The 27,832-nt window shown below is 25.0% G+C and overlaps 1 protein-coding gene across 1 annotated transcript; it reads right to left on the bottom strand.

The window, feature by feature from the left end:
• LOC129988838 (peroxisomal carnitine O-octanoyltransferase-like) lies at nucleotides 1-24,676 on the bottom strand. Its single transcript, XM_056097114.1, has 16 exons — nucleotides 24,343-24,676; nucleotides 21,031-21,175; nucleotides 18,784-18,908; nucleotides 18,358-18,536; nucleotides 16,599-16,723; nucleotides 15,537-15,745; nucleotides 14,137-14,250; nucleotides 13,368-13,469; nucleotides 11,579-11,662; nucleotides 10,452-10,562; nucleotides 8,130-8,260; nucleotides 7,854-7,977; nucleotides 6,662-6,740; nucleotides 5,409-5,502; nucleotides 4,370-4,489; nucleotides 1-3,440 (listed from the first exon to the last, which is right to left on the bottom strand). Exons 1-16 carry the CDS (start codon nucleotides 24,358-24,360, stop codon nucleotides 3,320-3,322), a joined length of 1,881 nt encoding a protein of 626 aa, XP_055953089.1. The 5' UTR covers nucleotides 24,361-24,676; the 3' UTR covers nucleotides 1-3,319.
• Nucleotides 24,677-27,832: the final 3,156 nt, after the last annotated feature.

Genomic DNA, 27,832 nt, shown 5'->3' with positions numbered 1-27,832 from the left:
TTATATATTTGAGTACATTTTTAAATAATTTTTTCTGTTAAATATTTTTTTCAATCATTTAATACAGAAACATAAGAATGGATTATAAAATACAAGACACTACACAAAAATTATTCATGAGATAAAGTACCATATAATAACTACAAGCACTTGAAACTTACTTGAGAAAAAAATTTTACTACAAAAACAATTTAGATATCAGTTTTTGATACTTATTTTTGAAAGTTGTAACATCCTTATAGAATTACTAAAATTAAATAGATATATCTTCTATCTTAAAAAGGCAACCCCTTTTGAATTTCATATGTTTTTCTTAAAAACATTTTATTAGTTAAAGGATATCAAAAAATAAAACCAAAACTAAAATTATATTGTGTAAGTTACCCAATAAAACAACCAATGGATAATAAACATAGAATATAAGCATATAATAGAAAGGTCACTGCTGGGAATCTTCATTTGAAACATGAAGTTAATTTGATTTTTGATCCAGGATCCGTCCATTATACTATGCCTCTCAAAAACCTATACCAAAAAAGCAGGAAGGGTCTTCCCAAAACATTCTTGCATACTCTCTAATAAAGATGTTATCCCAGTAAATGCCTCACATGGCACTGGCATACAATAGTTACGAAATATTAATCTTTGGTGTGAACTTAGCATGTTCATCAAATCTATCGTGTGATCTTGGCGATTAATCCTTGGCATACAGTCAAAAGTATACAAAAATCGAATTTGGGTTTGAGACGTGTTTTACCCAACCGATTGAAACAAACATTTGGCATAAAACTACGCTTAAGTCCCAAAATCATGTATGCCAAACTTGATATATTTAAGTCACTGTGTTTTTGAGTTCACATGTTTCTGAAAGTATAGATGACTTCTAGTTGTTCGTTCAAAATTTGGTAGGGGTCTAAATTCTAATTAAAAAATTTGCATTTTTTTTAAGACTAAGAATAGTGATAAATTTTCTTGCATCTGCTTTAGTGTTAAAAAGGTGGAATTCTGGGGATATAAAAAAAATTATTAAATCATATATAAAAAAATTATTATCATTTGATTTTTTTTTTCTATTTTTTTAAATGAAATGAAATTTTAAAATATACAGAAAAATATAACTCTTATAACTAAAAAATCTAACCATTATGAGAAAAAAGTACATGAAAATGGCAAATTTATCACTAAAGGATATTCTTGTCAAATTTGGAAGAATATATGAAGAAGCAAAATACAACCTGGATAAGATTTTCATGTCCATCTCCTCAAATACAAATTCCTTATCAAATAATCTGAAAACTGCAATTCGAGCATTCGAGTGTGTCAAGCTCACCAACTTATCAGAACTAGGTCATACAAATAACCAATTTAAAATCCCTTTTGTGGGTAATAAGATTCCATTTACAAAATAATAAATAAATAATAAATATTTGAGAGATTCCCTTTAAAATAGTCTATCAACATTTTCTACAACTGCAACTAAGAAAATAAAAGAAAATTAATATTTAAAAAAAAACGGTATCTTGAAAATAAAAATAAAAATTCTCTCAGTGGATACAAACCATATAAGGATATATATTTACACACAAAAATAAATCTCAAAACAAGATAATCTCCATGATACATGCAATATCAGTACAATTGTGCATTAACAATATCCTATTTCTTTTCATTATATGTTGAATATCTTATAACATCTTTCTTATTCAAATAACGATATGAAATTATAGAAAATAGTTTATAAAATAATTTTATAATATATCAAACATTTATTTGTCAATATACATGTAAAATAAATCAACATTTTGGTCATGTTGTCATTCAGGTAAAAGTCACCAAGTCCAAATCTGTAGTTTTAAACTATTATCAATTTTGAATAGTTATAAATGTGTGTGTGTGTGTGCGTGCATGCATGCATGCACGTGTGTGTGTGTGTAATGATCTAATTTAAGTCCTTAATTCAAATTCTTAATCTAATTTAAATTCTAATTAATTTCCTAATTTTTATCTTAATTTCACCCATATTAACTTCATTCTAAAATGTTCTCTTATTGCCTGATCCAATTCCCGCTTTTTATTTAATTAATTCTACACACGCCCTATAAAACTGACAATTTCAGCATTTTCTCACACTTTGAGCGAAAGATATAAAAATCCCTAACACTTAGAATATTCTTTCAAAGATACACAAGATCCCTTTCCTAAGTCTACATATCTCAAAGAAATCCCTATCAAAATCTCATAATAAAACCACTGAAGGGGAAAATTTCAGTCTATTTTACTCTTATATGGTAATGTAGGCTGATGTATCTCTGACTACTTTTTATCTGTATATTTTTTCACCAGTGATCATGATATGTAAATCATTGAGAATAATGTACACTTCATTCATAACACTATTAATCAATAAGTGATTTTTACACACTGAGAATAAATTTATTAAATATCAATTATTCTTATTTCAAGATTTAAATGGTTACAGAGCATAGTGAAATCTGGACAGCTCTTTCTGAACAATGAAAATTCAAAGCATTTACCAGACTGCAGAGTATTAATTGGGGATTACAAGGAAGTATATATCTCAAAATCACAATTTTTGAACTTGGCGAATTTTACCTGGACAATCACAAAATAAAACGTTAAGGCATTATTCTGCAATAGTATCCTGTCAACTCAAAATGCCCAACAATATTGTTATGATATCCTCACAATACTATGCAGTATTCCAGAATACTGATATAATCAGTAAATATCTTGTGCTAATAAGGTAGGATAATTTGGTAAATTAAGTATGTTTTACTCCTTTAAGCAACCAAATAGGATTCTTTTTCAGCTTTTATGCTCATTTCAAATGCACATAATACATGCATATCTTTTCTTAAAATTATACAGATAAAATATTCTTTAAATGTTAGAGAATAGAATAAATTCAAAAAGATTCCATTTACTTGGCTTAAAAACAATTTTTTAAAATCTTAAATGTAGTACATGAAAATACTTGAATGCTTAGAGGATTTAAACACTAAAAATTTTTCATAATTTCAACAAAAACAACATGTATAAATAGTTTAATATATAAATAAGAAACAATAAAATTTCAAATTGCAAGAATAATTCATCAACCTTAAGAGTTCATATCACAAATCTTTGCACAATTTCCTTTTTTTTTTTTAATAATAATTAAAAATAAACGAGTATGCAAGAAATATCATCATACTTTGTTTTTAAGGCGTAAAAATTGTTTGAGTAAAATGGGATAAAAGTTGGAGATAGTAGATACCATGAAAAGAGTACTTGCCCCAAGTACAAAGTTCTTAAAGGTTTAAAGTTTAGCCGATACCAATAACTGTTTCATATTTATTAAAGCCTTCTCGACATGCTGGAAAAACTTTGCAGCATTAGTTTCAGCACATCTGTTGAAAGCCGACACAGTGAATGTAAATCTGAAAATTTTTAAAAAATTAACACTTAAATAATTTTATTGATATTGTTATAAGTATATGAAATATTAGCACAATTGTGCATTAACAATATGCATATAGATATTTCTTTTCATTATGATGTATTTAATTTTAGCTTCATTGGAGATTTGTTTGAAATAAAAAGTTAAATTTCATAGTATTTGTGACAGTCAAGAGCCTTATAATTTCCCTTTAATTATACCAGCAAAACTCAAAAAACATATGTTTCATTTCAATCTAAACTAAATAACTATTTATCTAAGATCTTGTGCATTTAAAACTACTGGTTGGAAATTCAACAGTTCCATCAAGGTAAAAAACATCAATTAAATTTATTTATTGTAATAAATTAAAACCAAATTTAGCTTTCAATTAATAACTAAGAATATTATAATGCACTAGTTAAAGAATCTATTTATCAAATTTCAATAGAATTATCAAGAACCTTTCTTGGAGACAAAAGATTGAAATTTATACTGTAAATAAAGAAAAAATTTGGGGTTTCAGTTTCATAAGTGCAATATCACCTATTTTTTCCTCTAAATGAAAAAGCATGTTTCTTGAATAAATCAAATAAGATAATGCATAGCATGTCTATTATCATTAACTTATTTTTCTACATTGAAAAGCATGTTTCTTGAACAAATCAGATAAGACAATGGCTATTATGACTTTTTTTCTAATGGGAAAAATCTATTTCTTTAATAAAAGATTAGGTAAAGTAGGGCCAATAAGGTATGATAAAGCATAGCATACCTATTATCATTGACTTGTTTTTCTACACTGAAAGGCATGTTTCTTGAATAAATCAGATAGGACAATGACAATTACTACTTTTTTCAAATGAAAAAATCTGTTTCTTTAATAAAAGATAAGGTAAGGTCAATAAGATAAGATAATACATAGCATACCTATTATCTTCAATGTTATAAAATGATCCATAACCATTTTCCGTCATGGGCATTACGCAACCACCAAGTGGTGTATATCCAACACAACTTGTAGAGAGAACAAAATTTCCACTTCCACCACTAGAAAAAAATAACCATAGTATAAAATAACAATAATATAGAATTGAAAGTATAATCTGTAAAAGAAAAAAAAAGATTTTTTACATTACATTCTATTAACCACACTATAAAAAATTACAATGATATAAAAATTATGTACATTTCAGTAAAAATTAGTTGTTTTTTTTTTTTTTTTGTCATCTGCACAATAGTGAAATTATAAAAAGGCAAGATTCAGATATTTAAATTTAAATAGATCAATTATTAAAATCAATCTATTGAATTACAAAGTTCAATAAAAATTATGAAACATGTTAACATCTTTTATAATATTTTATAATCACATTTTGATTTCCTGAAGGTATGGCAGTTGCAAGTTCATTTAACTTGCATTCTAGCAATTAGAAGAAAATAATTAAAATTAAAATGCCTATACATTTACAAACTATTCTCACAAAACAGAAAACAAGGCCTTCCTATGACATATTGCTTTTCTTAACAAATTAATTTTCTTACTGATGTTGAGCTTCATTTATTTTTTTAATTTGATTTTACCATTTTTCAAATAAATCTCTGAAATCCATTAACCATGAGCTACAGAGAAAATTAAATCTATACTTTTAATAATTTTTAGATGAAAATTTACAAAATTACACCATTTCAAAAGTCAAATTGTTTTTTAATTTAAATTAATTACCAATTAATTCACTTCTGAAAGTGACTCAGAAGAAAAGTGAGGGAGGGGGAGAGAAATTACAATTTGTAGCATGCATTTTGATATAGATATAAAAATTGTTTAAAAAATAAACAAACATTGGAAATCATTCGAAACATCTTGAAATGTAAATCCATATACTCATTTTCAATATTCTGTCCTAAATATATGAAGATATTTTTGATATAAGAAGACATGTTAAAACAATTATAACAAATAAGTTACCTTTTAATCCATGAAGGATCTAAAAAGATCTCAGGTACATCTATTCCAGCTTCCATTGCTATCATGTACAAACCAAGTAAATGCCTATCACATCCTGAAATTTAAAAAAATTTCTAAGAAATAAATCAGAATAAAATTGCTAAATATAAGGTAATAAATTTTAAAAATGTGAATTGAATTTTAAAAAATCAAAATGTGAGATTTTGATAAAAAATTAAAATTATATTAAAGAATTTAACTACCCATATACAATAATAAAATTATTAATAAAACTATTGTTAGTAAAATTATTATACAGATACGAAACTTTATCATTTTTTTATTTTATCACATCAACATATAAAAATAATTTTTTTTAAAAACTGATAACAATTCCCCCCCCCACAGTGCACATTATACAGATGCAAAAATACATTTGTTTTTTTTTTTAACTCACCGCTTAAATCTTTATTTCACCTCAAAATTCTGCAATCAAATATTTTTTTTTTTAATTTTATGCTTTTAGAATGCAATTTTTTTTTAGTGAAAAGTGAAGTAAAACATTTTTTTTTAAAGATGGGGCATTTTCACCCAATATTTCAAAACAAAAATTAGAAAATTTACATGTAATACCATAAAAATCAGGAAGAAACTCCATTAAATCTGCAAGATATCAAGATCAATAACATCATGAGTGAATATTCACATTAAAAAGAAAAATGTAAATGATATATTTTTTGCCCAGATTTCTTATGTGGCATACGTCTGGCTAAAAAAGTCTTCCCAAATCTTTAGATTCTTTAGTTTTACTTACATTAATATTCTACCTTTAAAGCAACATTAAAGCTAGTTTGAGACAGATCTTGTAATTTTGTACCATAGTCAGATGATGAGAATGATACCCGAGTTACCATTTTCCAACCAAATTTCCATACCTCACTACTGAAAGTATATTTGGCAATTTAACATGTACCAGACTCACATACATAGTATTTCTTCAGTAGAATTAGGTCTCAAACCTTGAAACTTCCAGTCCCAAAATACAGACCTTACAACAAATCCCAATATTTTGAAATTGATTATGATAAAAAAAAAAATTCTTTAAACATTATACTGTTTGGAATGAATTTTATCAATAACTAATAATTTCAAGCGCAATAATAAAAATAAGCATCTTAATATCTTTTAAAATAAGTAAAAATTCAAGATCAAAATAAATGGTATGTCATTTTTGCTATTGAATAAAAAATTCAATAACTGTTAAAAAGAATTACCTCTGTTTTCAGTGCAGTCTTTCATTAAAGACTTGAATTTATCAGCAGCAACTTTCATGAGTTTGAGCTTCTCACCAGACTAAAAAGCAGAAATAAATTATTAATTTTTATACATAAAATATATTTAATAATAAGTTTCAAATAAGAATTCCCTAAATTATCAGAAACATTTTTCTTCAATTCACTTTTTTTTAAAAATATAAGGAAAAGAATATATAAAAATCTAATAAAAAAAAGAGATTCATTTACACACTCAAAAATGTTATGCACTCAATAAACAATATTACTTTTTTCCTTTCTGAACGAATAGTTCTGAATTCTGATAGTATTGATTAATTTTATCAATTGTCCCAAAAAATTGCTCCTAAATTCTAAATTATCACAATGTGCGACAATTTTGGAGATGCTATAATGTTTTTGCTCTATAATTAAAAACATTTGAATTAAATTTACATATTTTTAGACACTTATCTCACTTTAGGACTAGTATACAAAAAATAATTCAAACACATTTTTAAAAAATATTGTACAATGAATAAAAACGGAAAATAAAGAAAAGCCTCTGTAAATTTATGTTTTTTACCATTCATTGATATTTTTACAAGTTGTAATTATAAAAATAATAAAAAGAATTTTTTTTTAAGCAGTCACAGCCATCCCTCTTAATTAAACTATTAAAAAATAATTCACTATAGGTGAACTCAATCATCTGAAGCAAAACAAGTAGAATTTACCACCAAATCCTGATTCAATTTAAAACATTCTTTAGTTATATTATAAGCCTTTTAATATGAATATCCATGTATTAGAAAATTCCTAAATAATACATGAAAAAGTTTGATGACTTGGTTTTATTATGCAGAATCAATTTTTTTTAAAGAAAATGCTTAATTTCATTGCTAATTTTAAAACTATACCAAAATTTCTTCTTTTGGAACTTTTTAAAATATTAATTTAGTGATAGAGATAAGCTGCAGCAACTGATCAAATTTCAAAAGAAAGATCATTTCAATACTAAAGTAATTTTTTAAGCTTCAGTTGATTTATTTTTGCTTAGTGTTCATTAACACTTAAAAGAAGAATTTAAATCATTTGAGTTGCAGAAAAAACTAATTGATGCACACTTCATAGAAAAAAATGCAAATTATTAAAAACTAAAAACTAAATTTTTTTAAAAATTAATGAAATTTACAGATATTTTATCTTCTTTCATAGCATGAACCCATTCTACAACTTCAGGGAAACAAGATCTCATGGTTTCAGTCCTTCCATGATAAAATTGTCTTGTTGCTGCAGTAACATATGTAGGTGCTGGCCTAAAAAAAGAATAATATTTCAAAAATAAATTATTTCAATCATTGAAGTCTAAGAATTCACAAAAAGTGACTGTTAAAAATATATTACAACATTTTTGCTTTTTAAAACAAACAGTAATTTTTTTTGTTGTTGTTTAGGATAATATACTTGCCTCCCATGCATTGTAAAGTATGCTAGCTGCAGTGCAAATTGAGCATAGGTTTCAGGGTGAAAATTGTGTGGCTTCAGAAATGCTTTTCCATAATGAGTAAAACAACCTACTACAATTTCACAATCAGTAACCTATAAAAATTTTAAAATTTTTCAGTCATTTTTAATAGAATGTTTAATACAAAAAAAATTGATATATCATGAAAAGTATGGTGTTGGAAATAAGCATAAATAAATTATCCAATTTTATAACTGAAAAAAGTAATCTTCAAATTGAAACTCAGAGTAACTAGTGATTGATTGTTATTTTCATGCTTTTGTAATTCCTTAAGTATTTCAAGTTTACTTTTAAAAAAAATGAAACTAAATAATTTCAAAATTATCAAAGTATTTATTTACTTACTGCTAGAGCTTACTGTTCTACTGATCCTTCATGATCAACTTGCATTAACTTCATTTTTTAGGTACTTATTTTTTTTATACCCTCCACAATAATCGTTAAAAAATACAAACTTTCACCAAATTAGCAATTTGACATTGGCAGTCTTGATATAATCAGTATCTTGACATTCTTGGTGAAGTATTTGGTTTATTTTCTGTATATATTTACTTGCCATGTAAAGCAAGCACCTTGTAATACTTCAACTTTATTTGACATACATAATTTTGTTGGCAAGGTGACATGTATCATTTTTTTTATTATTATTTTCAGTTTAGTATCATCTGAAAATTGCCAAATAAAATCAAAGACCATAAATATAAACAAATATATTTTTTTTTTAATTCAAAGTCAGTGCATTTTAAACATCACTTATGAATGAGTTGTATTCTATTTTAGTTAAAATATTTTTGCTGGAATTTCATTAATTACTATTCTGTAATTCTGTATCTGTTTTTTTAAACATCTTAATATGGTTCAAAGGTTTTAATAGTACTTTAATAATCATTATTTACTATCATAACAATTCAACATTTTTTATTTTAAAAGAATTTACACAATAAATATTATAAAATCTGTGCTTCCTCTACTTTAAAAACACTTTGAACCCCTATGTAGGCAGAATGTTTTTACAATCCCTTTCCCCATTTTAAAGACAAATTTAGACAAAAACCCAAAAAAATAAATAATATAATATAATAAATCAATATTTAAAAAAATAAAAACAGATTTCATTGACAACTAGCATTGCAACAAATTTTATATAAACTATTTTATATATATTTCATTTTTTTTACAAATGTAGCAACAGCAGATTCTATCAATGCCTTTGCAACCCCAATTGCATTTCATACAACTTATTTCAAGTTGTAACAGTGGAAGTTATGATATAAGGTCATGTTCATATTGCAAAATTCTACTCCCCCCCCCCGTTTATAAATACCACATTATAATTATGAAATTGCAACATAATCTATAAAATAATACAGAAAAACAATTTAACAATGAAGGAAAATCAATCAATAAAATTATGTAAGGGAATAATAAAGAAAGAAAATTATCATATTATTATTCGGAAAAAATAAAACTTTGAATAAACCCATAAATAATCCTCTTGAAATTTGCATTGTAAAAATGAACTAAATGAAATGACTAAAGATTACAGTTTTATGAACACTATGCAACTAGTTACCAAAGAAGATTAAAAAAGAATTAAGTCAGAAAAATAAGGAAAATTTCAAATATACATACAAAAGCCATTATAGTAAGGAAATAACCGTTGAAATTACTGATATGATTTATAAGTCACACCAGTTTCCTTATGGCATTGTATTAGTTTAAACATTTTGTGAACCATTGGGATTTTGAAGTCCACTTCTAAGAAGTTCATTCTTCAATTTTTAGATAAGATTATTTGTCTCTGGAAACTTTCTAGAGAGAAGTATATAAGTTGATATAAGGTCAAGATGGATGCCTAAAAGATTGAAAATTGTCCATGTATTTGTATATATAAAATATTTGTTTGGATTTTGATAATTTATAATTTTTTGATATATTTTTAAATTTTTTATATTATGCTTAAAATTATTTGATAAAATAATTGTTTCACATTTTTCAGATTTCAAGCTACCATTAAAATTTCAGATATTGCTAAATAATATATTATTATTACAAAAATTGTGTTTCTGTAAAATCCTAAGGACACAAATGATTTTCCATATAATTAATGATCTAGGTGGGGCTTTATAAAAAAAATTGTGCAATAGGATGTTTACTCACAGCTAAATAGATATTTAAAAAATTATACAAAATTTAAGAACTTTTCAGAGATTCAGTATTAAAAACATTGATTGAAGAATTTATTTATCAAAAATTTAAACTTACTGTTGCCTGATATATCTTTTTAGATTCTTCAATAGCAACTTTAATGTAATCATCCAAATGAAAATCTAATCTTCTGGGAGGCAAAAGATCTCTTCCAACAGTTTTGGTGCCCTGTAAATCAAAATATCACTAATTACCAAAACCATTCATATTAAAGAAAAGGAAATAAAACTATCAAATAAAAAAACCTGAATATTAATTAAAATATGCTTCTGATTATAATGGAAAGGAATAAAATAAGAAAAATATTCTTCAAAAAGCCTCTAGCATGGGGGAAAAAACTATAGCATTATAAATAATAATTATTATTTTTGAATAAATAAACCTTTAATACGAATACGTTCAAACTAAACATTCAAGGAAAAAAAATCTTAAATAAATCTTTAAAAAAATTATAATTTCATGTAATAATTAACAAATGCATGAAATATTTTCAATCGAAGAAACTATCTAGTATTAAAGTAACAAGTATGCCAGGCAAGTATAATGGCATTACAAACAGTTTTGGAAGCTACCATTAAGAGCAAAATATTTGTGCACAATTGTACTTTTTAAAACTAAATATTATGATGGAGTCAAAAAAAATATCATACCCTAGGTATCATGTATCTTTAAAATGTCACTAATGATTATGTGAGGGAGGGCAGAAAAGAATTATTCAAAATTCTCTCTCACTACATTACAGTAACTGTAACTATGCATACAAAATACAAACTTAGTATTTTCAAAATTAAAGGCAATCCATTTTTTAATACAAAAAAAACAGAAGAAGAATATATAAAGACATAATTCCGTATCAACATCCAAGTTAAAATAAACAAAAAACAGTTTGTAGAATTCATGTTTTTACCGCAATTAGAGAAAAAATTCTTTACTGCTATGGCTTTAATGACATTTTTACAATTAGAATAAAATTATACTGAAGAATAAAGTGAAACATTAATTCATCTGATAAAAAATTTATTAAAACCATTGACATTTATTTCAATAAGAAACATCTCAATTTTCAGTTTAAATCATTTCAATCTTATTTCTGTAAAAGTTTTATTAAAATTGCTATTTGACATTTTTAAATATGAATAATTACACTTTGAGATATTGCAAAAATCAAAACTTATAATATTTACCTTCCAAACTCCTCCACATTCATCCAATGAAGAATATACAAAATGATTAGCAACTACAGGTACCAAGCCATCAAAAGGAGTATGCTAAAATATAAAGCACAGAAAATTAAAAAATCTTGCTAATAAAGAGATATTTGATATTTTTATATAGATATGCACTATAAATCGATTATAAGTTATAACATGCCTGAATCAATTACTTTCAGCAATTATATCGCCATAATTTAAGAAAATAAAAAAATTATTCAAACGTTTTAATTAATTTGAACTACAATTGTAATATCATATAAACTATTCTAACTCTAATGAATTAAATTACTTCATTTCTATAATACCATTATTCATGATATTTTTAGTGTGATACTACAAAAATTATTTATAAATTTATTGACTTCTTGAAAATTTGGAAAAATCCAACTAAGTACCTTAGAATTGCAGATTATAAATCAAATCATAAGCTTAATTCTAATCTTTAAATAAAGGAAATATTTTTCTCATTGTCAAATATTTTTAAGAAATAAATTATGCAGGTGATACATTTATTCAAAATTTAATACACTTGATAATTCAAAATGTTGTGTTTCAAAGTGAGAAAAAGCAATCCATATTATAATCTTATAAAATAAATTTCGTTTAATTAGTAGATTGCCATTTTTTAAAAGATTTACGTATCATAATTTGAAAAAAAAACCAATTGATTCTAATGGTTTGAATGATAAAATTATGCAAGGACCTCTAAAAATATCTCAATTCTTTTATATTAATGTTTTAAAACCATTTGAGGAATTTTAGTTAATGTTTCAACAAAGATTTATGTATTTCAACAAATATTTATATTTATGGATAAAAAATATAAAGCAAAAGCATTTCTCCTATATAAATTTATGCTCAAAAAAATTTATAATTTTTTTTTCAATTTATTGACAATTTAATTTTTAACTATTCTTCATAAAAGTCAGACTTAAGTTATTTCAAATATGAGATAATATGAAACATTAAATTTAACACACAAAAAGTTATTTAAATAAGAAACAAGTGGGTTATAGCAATAGCTAAAAATGAAAATTTTAATACAAACCTCTTGCAAGAACTTTATAAAAATACTCATAATTATATTAAATTTAAAAAGAAAATTTTAATATCAATCACTTTAACATGTAAAAAATATGAAGATGGTAAGAGTTTTAAATGGTGCGATCTTTACTTTTCTAAAAGCAATTGGTTTCAAAGTCATCTGTGAAAAAGTTACAAAACATATAATATTATACTAATGAATATAAAAAATGATTACATTTAAAGTATTAGAAGCAAGTAGTATGTGTACACTGATATACATTAATTTTTTTTAAACTTTGAAATGAACTTTAAGTTGTTAAGTTTCTTAAAAAATGTGCACAATCACAGAAAAGGGGTTTTTTTTCCCTCATTTTTTTTAAAGATGTATAACTTTATTTGATATAATTTTTTTTATTCTGGAATAAATTATAAATGACAAAATTGCATAAATTTAAAATACAATAATTTAAAGTACGAGCAAATCAATTAAGAGAATAAAAAATATTAACTATGCTTTATTGAATTTACTTCATAAAATTTAGAATGAAATATTTTTATTTTATAAACTTAGAATTTTTGTTAACAACTAAAAGGTATACAGTGGCAATTATTGATTTAAAATTATTTTCAAGATGCTTCCTTCTTTCTTTCTTCAATGGTATACAAAATGGTAAGAATCTAGAAAAAAATATGAAAGAAAGAATTCAAATTTCAAAAATAAATATTTTCTTACATCAGAAATCTGACCAAAAGCCCCATTGCTAAAAACTATATTAACAGTTGATTTATCAACCCAACGGTTGGTTGGGTCTCCTGTTAAAGCTTCTCTACAGATCTGAAAAAAATATAATTCACAAAATGAATGTAAGTCAATTATATCTAAATATTAATTTAATTCTTTTAAAATGTTCAATAATAGTCATTTAATAAACACTTTTTGATGAATAAACACATCAAGTTCAATTTTGATAAATTGATATGAACACTCAATGTGCAAAATTAATTTTAAAAAATCAAATTTACAATTAAAAAATAAAAAATTTAGAAAGAAATAATGGCAGTAAAATGGCTATTATTTATGAACCAATTTACATAATTTTAACATAACTGTTTAGTAATTATATTATTTTGCTATCTTTAAAAAATTTCTAATAAATTTCCAAATTTTAAAAAATGTTTTTTTAACTAAACTGTTTTGTTTTTAATTTTATTATAAACTCCATGATAGGTACATTAATTATTAAATGTTATATATTTATTAATCAAGAGTTATTTATAAACTTAATGAGAACTTTTTAAACTAAATTAATTCTGCAATTATTTATTTAACAAAGAAATTTAATAAGAAAAAACACTGGAAAGATTCGTGCAATAAAAAAAAATTATTAAACCAATTGTTTGGAGCATTTCAAATTTTTGCAACCTTATCCAATTATTGCACTGCATCAAATAAGTATTATTTGTAAAAACAATTAAGTGAAAAAGTTTTTAATATTCCTTACACCTGTTAAATCTGCGGGTTCTGCATCATCCAAGGTCAATACAGTAAGAGCCTTTTCTATGGTTTCCATATGCAGTACATTTTCTGGATGTATTTTCAACAACCATTCACGATTCTGTTAGAAAACAAAATAATTTGATTCATTATCAATAATTTTTTGCATTATTCTTAATAAGCTAAAACAAATTAAAAAAATGAAGGAAAAAGTCATTTTTATTGCTGTTCTTTTCCTTTCTTTCATAATAAAATAAAAACAAATTTTCACATAAACCATGAACTATAAATGGTACCAACATGTCTCTTTAGAATTAAATGAAATAAAATCATGATTCCTGTCAAATCTCAAATACCTCAATTAAGTAATAACTGTTTTAATAAGCATATCTATTGAATACCCATTTCTGTTCAAAATAATTTAACAGCATTCCTTGGTCCAATGAATAATTTTATAAAGCTTTTTGAATGCAACAATGATAAAACTGAATGTAAAGCATCATGTTAAGTTGATCATAAAAATAAATTAGTGGTATAGTTTCTTATTTAAAAAAAGAAAGAAAAATTGTTGTTTTTCATTGCAATTTATAACATACTTTGTGGGGGGGGGGACATAGATTTTAATAAATATGTTAGGTTAATAATTCATCATAAGGATGCGAAATGGCTTTGACAAATGGACCTTATAATTTTCAACAATGGCGACTTCTGAAAAAATATTAATTTTGTTTTCTAATAATATCAAATTATGTCACTTGATAGAACAAAAATACTTTCAAATGGAAGTTAAATTATCAAAAACATTAAAATTGCAATTCTTGTAAGTTTTTACAAAAATCTCATTTAAGAGATAAATACTTATGGTGTCCAATCTATAATATTTAATTATTTATGTATTACAGACGCATGATAATATTTTCAAGTTCACAGGGAAGCCATCCAGCTTAGCATGTCCAACAAAACAGAAACACAATGAAGTTTAAAATTTCTAATCAAAAGGAAAAAAAAGAACAAATGGACATTGGTAATTAGATTTTGAACACACAATTCCTCTTATTAAAACTTAATTATGAAAAACTGCCATTTAAAACTCAGTAATAAAAAGCCAGCAAGAAAATAATTTGTAATTTATTTTGTTTAATGATTATACATAGTTGAATGGTAATAATGGGGATACCATTTAAGAATATTATGAAAAAAATAGCAATATTCTTCTCCTAAGAATGTTTCTTACTTCCACAGCAAATTCTCAGAGATATTTGCATAGTTACAGTCATTTATAAAATCTATATCAGATAAATGATATTAATAAATATAGCTATTAACAAATACTGAAATGCTAATAAAAGCACAGAAAGACAATTTGTTCAATGAATATTTCCAACGCATTTCAATGCAAATACATACTTTTGCCCAAGTGGATCTATCTGCTAAGGTCAAAGCTCCGACTGATGCACCAGGGCTATTTTTACTGCACCAATCTTTAATCCTTTGGAATTGAAGCTGCAATTCAGGTGGGCTTAAAATGTCTCCATATTCATCCACTGCATCGAAAGTAAATATATGACCATTGTGCATTATCACGAGATTAGTCGGAGACATTGGTTCTTCCAATTCTGGAAAAGAAAGAAAAAACAATTAGCTTCAATTCCTGAAACCCAAGTAAAAGAATCAGTAAATCAGTAAGAATCAGTAAATGGAGCACAACAGCACCAGTCTAATGACTAAAAAAATTATTGCACTTTTTTTTTTCTTTTTGCTATGAGTTAAAGCACTAATGAAAGAAACAATTAATGAACTATAATAAACTTTATTTCCCATCTTTTTCAATAACAATTTGCCACATTTTTGCAACTTCATTATTTCATATTCATAGAACTTTAAATCCTTATCAATAAAAACTATATCTCTGGAAACATTATTATTCAAAGAATTTTGTAAAAGAATCAATGCACGATACTTTGATGGTGCAAAATCCAGACTTCATGCCGATTGAATCGTATTCAACAGTTGAATGCCAAATAATTTTTTTACAAGTCTCTAAAGATGCACATAGTCTTCTGTTGTCATGCAAAAACAGAATGTTTGAACCAATTAGCTTGATATTTTCATTAACTGTTTCGTCTAATTTCAATAGTTTTTTTTTTATTACATGTTGAAGACAATTCTTAATTCTAAGAAATTAATGGTATATTCTTACTTCAAAAATTTTCAAATATCATTCTTGTTTATTTGGAATTTCCTGCAGGATCTTTTAAATTGAGATTATGATAATTCTATTTTTCATTGCTTTTTATCATTTGCTTTGAGATGAATTGTTTTCAATATGCTATAAACTTCGGCTTTAATACACTTTTCACTGAATTTCCTTTAATCAATATAAAATAATTATTGAAAGTTTTTTTTAAAACTAAATTTTTAAATATGCATATTAATGGTTTTAAAAAATGTAATGGTTGAAATATGTACCTGTATGAAAATAACATTCCAATCGATCTATAACTTCACCTGGAATACGCACTGTATTGTAGTACCTACGAAACTGGTGCATGGTCCATGGAACATTGCGAGATGAGTGAGGTTTCAAATGCTCCCTTTAATTAAAAAAGTATATTAAAAATATAAAATTACACATTTTAAATGCCCTCTTCAGCTATCCCTTTTAGTACAAGATATTGCATGATATTTCCATGATGTTACTTGATATTTTGAATGTCTCATAATAACATGAAGGCACTGCTGAAGTAATGAAGAGCATTTTGTGCTAATAAGGATGAAATTATTGACTCATGTCATAATTCATGTAAATGTCATTTGTAAAACTATTTTAGAAAAAGAAATCAAAGCAATAATTAAATCTAATTATAAATTTGACAACCAAATTTTACTTTATTGTTACAAGTTATGCATGTGATAATATGTAAGTTTATATTAAAGCTAACCCAATTATAACATAAAGCCTAATAATATTATGATATCTTAAGCATTTAGAATATTCAGTAATATCATAGAGATATTATATACTATTTATCCAATATTTGTGCTAAAAGGCTGTGACATAGCAACCAGGGAGCAAGAAGAGGTAAAGAGAAAGGGATGGTCAGGGGACCAAGGAGCAAGAAGATGATCTAAGGGACATATTGTAGGAGGTGAAATAATTGGGACATACTATACTATATTATTTATTAAAGTGAATTAACCCAAAGAGTTGAAAGAATAATACCATGTCATGGGCAAAAACTACTCTTGCTATGCCACTGTTTAGAGGGAATTGCTTCTTTCAGAATTCTTGATGGGCACATAAAAATAACAAAATATAAAATAATAATAATTTTCTTATCAATAAAAAATTCTGGAACTATTAAGTTTCTCTTTCTAACTCTGAACAGAGCACAGAGGAAATTATGACAGATAGCATCTCTTGCCCCCTCGCCTTTTATAAAACAAATGTACATATATTTTTATTCATTTAATTTCAGTAATGGCATTTCATTAGTATTCTAAATTCAGTAACAATATTTTATGTCAAATATTCCTCAGAAAAGGTAATTCAACTTTATACATAGCCTAAAAGTTAATTTCTAAACTGTTAGGAACAAGCACATACATCAAATTGAAAAAAAAAAAAATGCTTTGAATTATGTAAAGAAATATATTCTAATTTTTTTAGATGAAAATAATTCATAAAAAAGTAAGAAAGTCTAAAATTTTATAAATCCCCCTCTATTATTGGTCATGTTTGGTATTATATTGCACCACCTCCTGGAAGTGCCAAGAAATAATTGGCAGTTCTTCCTCCAAGACTGCTAATGAAATGGTCTAAAATAGTGATATTCAAGATTTAGTAACTTGATCAGGTTTAGTTGCAGAAATTTGGATTTTCTCTTTGTGTGTTTGTTTAAAATCATAGTATAAAAAGAATATTTTATCAAGTATGATTAATAGGACTAAATTTATACTAATTTGAATGTTGTGTACTTTTTAGAAATACATTTATTGACACAAAGATAAAAAAATACGATTTTTATATCATTTGCAGTATTTTTTCACCTCCCCCTATAAAACACAAGGCTCAATAGTTATAAATTAACTATTGAGCCTCGATTAGAAAAATAACATGCATATAAAAATTCAAATTAAATCTGAATTTGATTTAATTAACATTAACACACACAGAAAAAAAATTTAAAAAATAGCTTCTATTTTAATTTTTTTAAAAATAACTTACTCCCTGAGAACTTTCCAAAATTGTAAACAAAAATGCATATATAGAGCTGCTCTTTCCAGTTGTGAACCAGCAGTTGGAAGCCATATTTTCTCCATATTTGTGAAACCACACATGCTGCAAAGAGGTACCAAAGGTGTTCTTTGGGAGAGATATGCCACATTCTCCCACCATTTTTCTAACTGCAAAAACATTCAGAAAGATAAATTATTTATAAAAATGCAAAAAGATTCATTTATCACAAAATGAAGTAGTGTAATAAATTGTTGAATTTTATGTGTCACTAATACTAATTCTTCTATAGTAGTTAGTTCTGTTGCTGACAATTCAGTTCAAATGAGAAATACAAGACTAATATTCTAAACTACATAACTGTCAATGTAAATTTATATATATTTATGCATATTTACCAAAAAATAGAATAATTACCCAGTTTCTCTCTGAGGCAGCTTTCTTTAAGAGCTTTGAATGCAATTCTTCTCCAATTCCAGTTTGAAATTTATGTGCAATTTCTACAGTTTTTAAGTATTCTTCTGGGGTTACGAGACTTTTTACTAAAAAAAAAAAGAGAGAGAGAGAAATGATAAAAATTGGTAGCAAAATAATTGATTAAAATGCATTATAGTTGAAATATTAACACAAAATATTAGACATGTAATTCAAGGCAGAAAAAATTGTATATAGTTTACATAAAGGGTTTACAGATTTTAACAATGCAAGCAGCTGAAAAAGTTTCACCTATCCTCTTCTTCATTTCAAATTCAGCTCAAAAGAAAATAATTCAGACTTGGATTATTTTTTTTTTTAATTTTTACAGGCTATTTTTTAAAAACAAAAAAAAGCATGGCATATCCGTTTCAAAGATCATTTATCAAAGTTTAAAGCTATTTATTGAAAATCATTAGCCACTGGCAGAGTTACTGCATATATAACAAATTAAGCTATTAATTATGAAGTCTTGCAGTTATTCAAATTTATAGTTATTTTCTATAAGCATTTGCAGCAAAAAAATATAATTTAAAAAAAGATATAAGTGTATTATTGTAAGATGACTTTCAGAATAATGAATAAAATTAAAACAAGCCTTAAAAACAATTTGAGGTAAGATATTTAAGTCTTTATGGAATTGGAAAATGCATTTGGAAATTAATTGGGAAATGCATTTCTACTTTACAATTTTATAATAAAATTCAGATGTAAGTTTGAAAAAGTATTTTAAAAAGATAATAAACAAAACATTCTTTTTTTTTTTTTTTAATTTTGAATGCATTAAACTTCTAAAGTTATAATGCATAGTTCATTATAAATGGGTTTTTTTTTTTTCATAAATAATGAAAAACCTTTTTAAATAACATAGCTGAACAGCAGAAAGTGAATCTTTAGGAAAATTAAAACAGTGCCGTATCTGCAATTAATTTTGGTTACTTTATTTGAATATATTTTTATTGGATACAATTCTTATAAATTCGTGCTCTACCTTTTTATATCAATTCTGGCAAAAGTCCGTGCTTTTATAAAAATGTCCCCTAAATTAATTCATTAAAAAAAATTATTGTGCCAAATTTTTTAGTTATAGATTGTATATTTTTAGATGCAAGAATAATTACGCTTCAATTCGTAAATATATATATGCATTTTAATTATTTAGAAAGCATTTTTTTTTTCAAGGTTTAAAAAAAAGCTATCATAAGTTTGTTTCATTTTTAACACTCATCTTATAATTATCTTTTAAAAAAATTCAATAGATGGCACCACAACATCTCTAATTTGTTCATTTTTTTTTCCAGAAAATTATATTATGGTTAAATAAGAATTATACACATTTGCACAATTTCAAGGAAATTAGTAACAATAGATAAAAGATTCCTTTCAACTTCCCATCTAAATTGCAAAATAGCAGTTTTTTTTATAATAACAATGAAAAAGAGCAATACAATGCAAATAAGGAAAATAAAATATTTACAATTCAACAGTAATTGTTTCTTAGCATTCATTAAACAGCAAACTGAACAATGACTGAAACAAGATATTTAATTTGTTTTTTCAGCTGCAATGATTGATAATACTAAAAACATTTTCAAGGAAAAATTCATCGAAACACTTCCTTCTAAATTTTACAAAAAAAAAGTATGTATTGAATGTTTTCATAATTAATGTATATTTGCAAAATTTATGTATGTTTATCAAGAGTGTTACAAATCCAAAATGTTTGGGAACCACTAATTTATGTTTTAAGAGCTATAATCTTGACCAATTAGATTTAAATATCATTTGTCAAATTAATCATCTAACTTTTAAATGAATTATTACTGTTTGTATAATATACCAAATTTAAAAAATTAAATTTTCTTGGCTATTTGTATTAACTATAACAATTTAGAATCTTTTTTTTTTCTTTTCTTTTTTTTACAAATGGACGGGAAATATTATTTCAAACATACTTTTCCACTGTTTTAACAGCAATGAAAATACATGCTATTTATCCCAAATACAACAATACATATAAAATCACATATTTTGCAATTTAGAGAATTTGCAGAAATTTTGACAGGTGTCATCTAACAAAAATATATATATTTCTGCTAATACTCATGATTGTGAACATTACAACTGATATAACAGAAAAGTATTATTTAATGATATATTATGCAAAAATCTGAAGTATAAATTATTAACCTGAATCCAAATATTTTTCCATAGTTTGACCAAGTGATGGAACTGGAAGACTCGGCAAAAGCTCGTCATTTGCAAATGTTTTTTCAGAATTTGATACATATAAGGCATCTCTTGCAGGAAAAGCAACAGGAAGGCTTGGATGATTCTGTGATAGAAATCAAAATTGAAATTTAAGGATTTTTTTTCATTGCAAAAGGGGCAACCATTAACAATATTAGTAAGCAAAATCAGAAACTTCTTAATAGAAATTAAATAAGAAATAAACAAATGAAAATTACTTGCAATTCTAGATTAGGAATTTTCGAAACATAGTAATGTACCATATTTGGTACTTGATATTTTGGTGCTTTACAGTATTTGATATATATGGTACAATTTTCACACAAAATGCTGCAAATAAAGTTCAAAATCATGTATTTTGCATTTTAATTTTTGTTTTAAATCTTATAATTTAAATAGGTATATATTTTTATTTTTTAGAGATTTTTGAAATTTACATCATATAATATTTTTTTTTAAAAAAAAAGAATGGATAAATGAAAATGCAATTCCAACAAAGAAATTAAGTCTTTCCAACATATATCTTTTTAAAATTGGATTTATAGCTATGTTAGTAAAAGAAAAATAAATATAGGAGATATGATTAACTTGAATTTGAAATTTACAAAGATAAAGCCTAAAATATTGAAACTAGTTATAGTGAAACAGGATCATTCATTACATTGATTATCATCAATAATCAACCCTAATATTTGTTATTATGCATTATTATCCACTATTTAGTGCAATATCAAAATATTTTTTTATTGAAATGTAAAAGTTTCATTTATGAATATAATTGAAAAACACAAATTTTAAATGTCATATTCTTGGATCATAAACAAAACATTAAAAGATATCGAAAAAACAATTATTTTTAATAGAAAAATATTTTTTATGATTGTATTTCTGATTCTTATTTATACAATGGAAAATTCAAATAATTTGAGAACCACTATTCTAGATGGTTTATGATATAAAACCCTTCTAAAATACAAAAAAAATATCAGCATTCATTATAAAACAGATTTAAGTTCAATTGTAATTTATATTTTTTAATATTTGTAAAAAAGCAACATTAAGAATTCGAGATATGGCTATTTGAAAACTTTATAAATACTTCATTTGGAAATGGAACTACATATATAAATTTTAAAATTATCAAGCTATTGCAAATAAGTTTTTTGTTTTCAGCTTTTCTAATATCAGCCGCAAAAAAAAAAAAAAAAAAAAAAAAATCAGCTAGCTGTTTTTATTTGAATGCTTCATTAAAATTTTTCAAATAAATATATTCAATCAAATTTTTTCACAATCCTCTATTTTATCATTTTGCTCCCCACTTCATGTATACTTTTAAAACCAAATAAGACTTAACTCAAATATCAAGATACTGAATATTTTTTTAACTAAAATAAATATTATGGTTAGGGAAAAAATAAAGGAGCTTTTGATTAGATAAGACATGAAAAAGCAATTATCACTTTATCCTGTAATGCAGGAATAATAAAGTGAATCATTTTAACCTGTGATACAAGAGTATATAATAACAAGGTATAATATTTTTTTAATTATCTGACTAATCATTACTAATTCTAAATTGTTTCCTTAATTTATCTAAAGTGAAAACATTATATTCTTTTAATCTACTCTGGTTTCAAAACACATTACACCAAAATCATGAGGTTAAAATAAATTATTACAAAATATAAAACTTATCTATTGTTTTTGCAAAATTTTATGAAAGAGTAATATTACTGTAGAGTTGAAATACAATATATTTTATATAAAAATATCTATATATGTGTTTCTGATGCCTATCATTTTTTTAAAATTTGTACTCGGACATATTTTGCTGAAGATATGTATCTGATTTTAATAAATGATGCAATAAAACTCAAGCATTTAAAAAAAAAAAAAAAAAAGGCTTCATTTTACTATTCAAGTAGTTACAGTATCATAGACAAGACTCATCATAGAAATTTTCAACCTTGAAAAAAATTTCCATTTTAGCATAAAATTTTTTTTATATTATATTTGAAATAAAAGTCTACAATTATGTTTCAAATTAAAATCTGAGCTTGAAAATAAATATAGAACAAAAGGCCAATATTTTGATGGATATAATTATTCAAATAACTATATTAAAACTTCTGAAATCTAATTATAAATATCTAAGAAAAAGCCGTCATTTTATATGCCCAATTATATCATTTACATATGAATTTTTATTTCAAATTTATTCAAAAATGTTTGAATAAATATATAAAAAATGTTTGTTTTCCCTTTAATTATGAATATTTGTAAATTAAAAACTTTAAAAATCATACTTTGATTTGAAAATTAAGGTTTCTAATGTAAATAAGAAAACAATGGTATATAATGATAACACAATATCAGGATTATTATTTATATGTATTTGAGCATAAAACCCCAATTTAACTAGCAGATAAAAAAAAAATGGACAATTGAGATTATCCAATAAAAATATTTTCTCATTTGTTATTCCCATTAATAATCTTAATAATGACTGCTTATATTTTATTTATGCAAATATATTTTATTTACCTCCTCATAATTCTGCCATATATTTCATGAAAACTTAATAGCACTAAAATAAGAATTCTAGAAAATGACAAAATACATATGTGATATCTTCATGAGTTTAGTTTATCAATGAAAAGTCACTGTATATGCTATTAATGAAGATATTTTGATTAGCCTTCATGAGTGATAGAAAATATCACAGCTAACATCCTCTTTGAGTCCTTTAACTCAAAGCACAACTCATTTCTTATCAAGAAACTTGACCAACAAAAAAAGACAGGGGGGGGGGGGGTTAAACAAGGATAACCAGTTTTTCATACAGCCTAATCATAAGAATCTTCCTTTTACACAATAACTGCAGGTGTATGAAGAGAAGAAGAAAGAAAAAAAATAGAGTAGATACTAAAAATAAAACAGGAAATACTTCTAAAGAAAATTATAGCTCAGTTATTACCAAAAAACTTTGGTAAGTTACAAATCATGAAAGTTTATTTCTATTATTAACAAATGAAAATTTAAAAAAGTCTTCTCAACAAATGCAAAGTATTTCTTTAAGATCTGATTTTGAAAAAAATCTTACTACAACAGCGTATCTTTCGCAAATGATTTTTCTGAAAATATAATAAATGGAAGATACAGCTTGAAAAGTCTACATATCAACAGTAAACTCTAGTTTTATCACTAATTATAATGTTAATTTTAATTCATATGGAATATAATAGCACATACCTGAGTTCTAGCAGACATTTTCTTAGATATTAATAAAGTTTGTTCAATGTCATAAATTCAATGTCAAGTCCGTATACAAGAAAAAAGCGGCGGCTAATTATAATAATATCCTTGATATTGACATTCAAAGTTCTAAAAAGAAGTTTGGCATTACCACTCGAATATCAAAACCTTGAGAAAGAATAAAAAGTTGTGTTCTAGATCTTAATTATTTAAAACTATTTTTGTGATATCAACAAAAAGAAAACACCATCTGCGATCTGTTTACGTTGCGATAACGAAACCAATGCAGCAGCTGGTTTTATTTAACTCGCCGCCTTCCTGTCAAGCTTGTTTCTGCTCAGCAATCTCAGCATTGCGTTTTGCAAGTTAGATAATTAAAAAAAGAAAAATGCCACACCTCCTAGTGAAAGACGATCACAGCGCCGCTTTGTAGTTTCTTTTTATAACTCTTGGCTCATGTACAATCGCCTATAAAATCGTTATTCTCGATTTGTTTTCCTCAATAATTTTTATTAAAAATTCATCTAACATATTAACAAATGATTAATTAACGATTTTAGAGTTTCCTGTTTTTTCTTTTTCTTCTTCTTTTTTTTTTTTTTTTTTTTTTGTTGAAAATTGCTTGTTTACACAAACATATATTTATAAATACATACATAGAATAGCACTGTTTTTTTTTTAAAAAAATTTTGAAATCGCATTTATATTTCATTCTATATAAGAATTGTCCATATGAGAAATTAATTTTTTAAATCCGAAAAACCTGCCCTCAACTTCTTATTTAATTCATTGATTCACATATTCAATTATTTATGGCCTTCAAAAATTCTTATGTCAGCAACAATATTTCACAAAATATTAAAAATATAAAAAGTTTCAATATCTTCTTAAAGATACCTTATATAAAGAAGTGAGAGAGAAAAAAAAATATTTTTTTAATTTTAGAAAATACTTTTTAAAAAGTATTTTCTAACAAATGAATCTTTTGTTTAAAAAAACTCTCTGGAAATAATTTTACAGACAAAGAAATTTAATTTTTCATTTGCCACTTTGTAATGCCATAAAAGTTTTGTTAATTTATTCTTTTTTGTCTCTGTTGTGTTACCATTTATATTTTGCCCTATGCAGACTTCACTACATTTTTTTCTGATCATCTCGATTTCGCTGAATAAAGAACGATTAAAACTGCAACATTATTCGTGCAGCTAAATTAGTCATCTGCAAAATCTATTTAATAAAGAAGAAATTTATATTTACGTCCATTTGCTCACTGAGCAGAGTAGTATTATAGAATATTCTTAGCGCAGAAAATTTGTGTTTTCAAAATTATCAAATCAACGATTTAGTGTTCTTATATATTCCAAGAATTCATCAATGGATAGCTGTCATATGCAAACATTTTTTTGTGCATATAATTCGTACTAATAATTATAAAGCGAATTTAGAAAAATAATAAAAGAAAACAGTTAAAATTCATTTGTTCTAATTCTTTACTGTGTATTTTACTTTCCAATTATTAGCCGTAATTTCATTAATTGTCACCCATAAAAGAAAAAAGAAATGTTCAAATTTGGATTTTACATTTTCAAATTTATTCATTTATTTTTATATTATAAAAAATAACAGATTAATAATTTTCTTTGAATTTTGAATTTTTCAGTGCATTTATATTTCAATTTTTCTTTTTCTTCCTTTTTTCCCCCCTTTTATGGAACTGGTGAAGAAAGATTTGAATAAAATTTCAACAACTGATTGAAACAAAAATTATATAATTCAGATTCGTTGCATCTAAACTTTAAATATAATCTTTAATTTCTTTTTTTTTTTTTTTTTTTTTTTCGTCTTTTTTGTTCATTGTTCAGTCTGAAGACTGCGGAAATGTGGATAAGAAAGGTAAACAGTTAGATATTATCTCCGTACTCACTTTATTTAACTAAACTGGAAAGAAAATGATTTGTGATATCTGTGAGATATGATTGTGAAAACACAATGGTAATCCATTTGACAGGTGTGTCAGTAATAAAAGCCGTGCGTAAAACACATTTCATTCGTAAAATGCAATTTACGTTTTGATTTTTCAGCTGATATCATAAATTAACTTGAGTCTATTTGTTTGAACTAAAAGCAAAAATAGCTGGTTTTTATTTTGTTTAAATATAGCTGGCACGTGTAATATGGTTCCTATAAAATGCATTTTTATATCAATCTATGTGATACGGAATAAAGAAATTGCACAGAAAAGTAAGGTCAGATTCCAAAAAATATTTTTAAATTATTATTGAAAGAAAGAGCTTTTATCAAACGATTTTCATCAAAAATATAATTTTTTAAAATGTTCTAATTTATATAATTTTTTTTTTTTTCCTACTGCTTCCTTTATTTCTGAGATGCACCTACTGAAGTCGTTTTCTCCTTTAAAAGATATATTCGCTCTCTGAAGTTTTTTCAAGATTATCTTTACTTCTTATCTGAAAACAGAACAGAAGGAACTTTTAATTTTATTTTTACTTGCTTTTAATTTAAGAGATTTGTAGCAAATTCATTATATGTTGCTACAGATACTTAAGAAGTATTCTCTTGAAATGTAAGTATCCTCAAGGGGAAGATCTCTGACTTACTAACCTAATAATTTTTTTAAAGAGTTTTTTTTTTTTTTTTTTTTTTTTAACGTTTTGCTTTTTTTTTTTTTTTTTTCCTCGTATACGAGGTATAGAGAAGGTACAGTAATCGACAAAAAATTCGAACTCGAGATTTTTACGAATCTCCACGTTTTAAATTTTCCTGGGTTCGAAAAACGCATTTTTGGAAAATATCAGTCTGTCTGTCTGTGACAAAGATAACTGAAAAACGATTCGAGTTAGACGGTTGAAATTTGGCATACGGTCTTTGCAACAAATTTTCAATCAAATTTTTGGTAAAAATCCGTTCAGGGGAAGTCTGTTTGTCCAGCTGTTTGAATGTAAGTTAACACAATAACTATAGAATGAAGAGAATTAAATACTAGATAAAATTCGGTGCACATATTTAAGATTTATAATGCAGATATATAATGTAGATGTAGATCTATAGAGTTGACTGTCTGTCAGTCTGTACTTTCAGAAATAAGTAAAAGCGATAACTCAAAAACACGTTGACTTAAATATATCAAATTTGTTATGAAATTTTGTGACTACAATAGATTCAGCAATTGCGGCAACTTTTGAAGCAACTTCGGCAAAGAGTCAACTAGTCTGTCTCTACATTCGAACGCATGTAAAAACGATAACTCAAAGACGTAAATAAAATGTAGTATATGATATTGTTTCTAAAATTCTAGAACTGTAACAAATTTTGATTTTAAATCGAATGTGAAAAGGTGTCAAAGTCTCATACTCGTTTGTTTTTTTTAACTACACTACAAAGAAGAAATTGTTTATAAGCGGGGCTTTAAAAATAAAAATCCGAGCACTTGTGGGAATTACGGCCTTGTCAAATTTAATAATTTTCA

This window comes from Argiope bruennichi, chromosome 10 (assembly GCF_947563725.1).
Source record: "Argiope bruennichi chromosome 10, qqArgBrue1.1, whole genome shotgun sequence".
Lineage (NCBI taxonomy): Eukaryota > Metazoa > Arthropoda > Arachnida > Araneae > Araneidae > Argiope > Argiope bruennichi.
The sequence above is the reverse complement of the archived record's forward strand: the minus strand, read 5'-3'. Positions and strand labels throughout refer to the sequence as shown.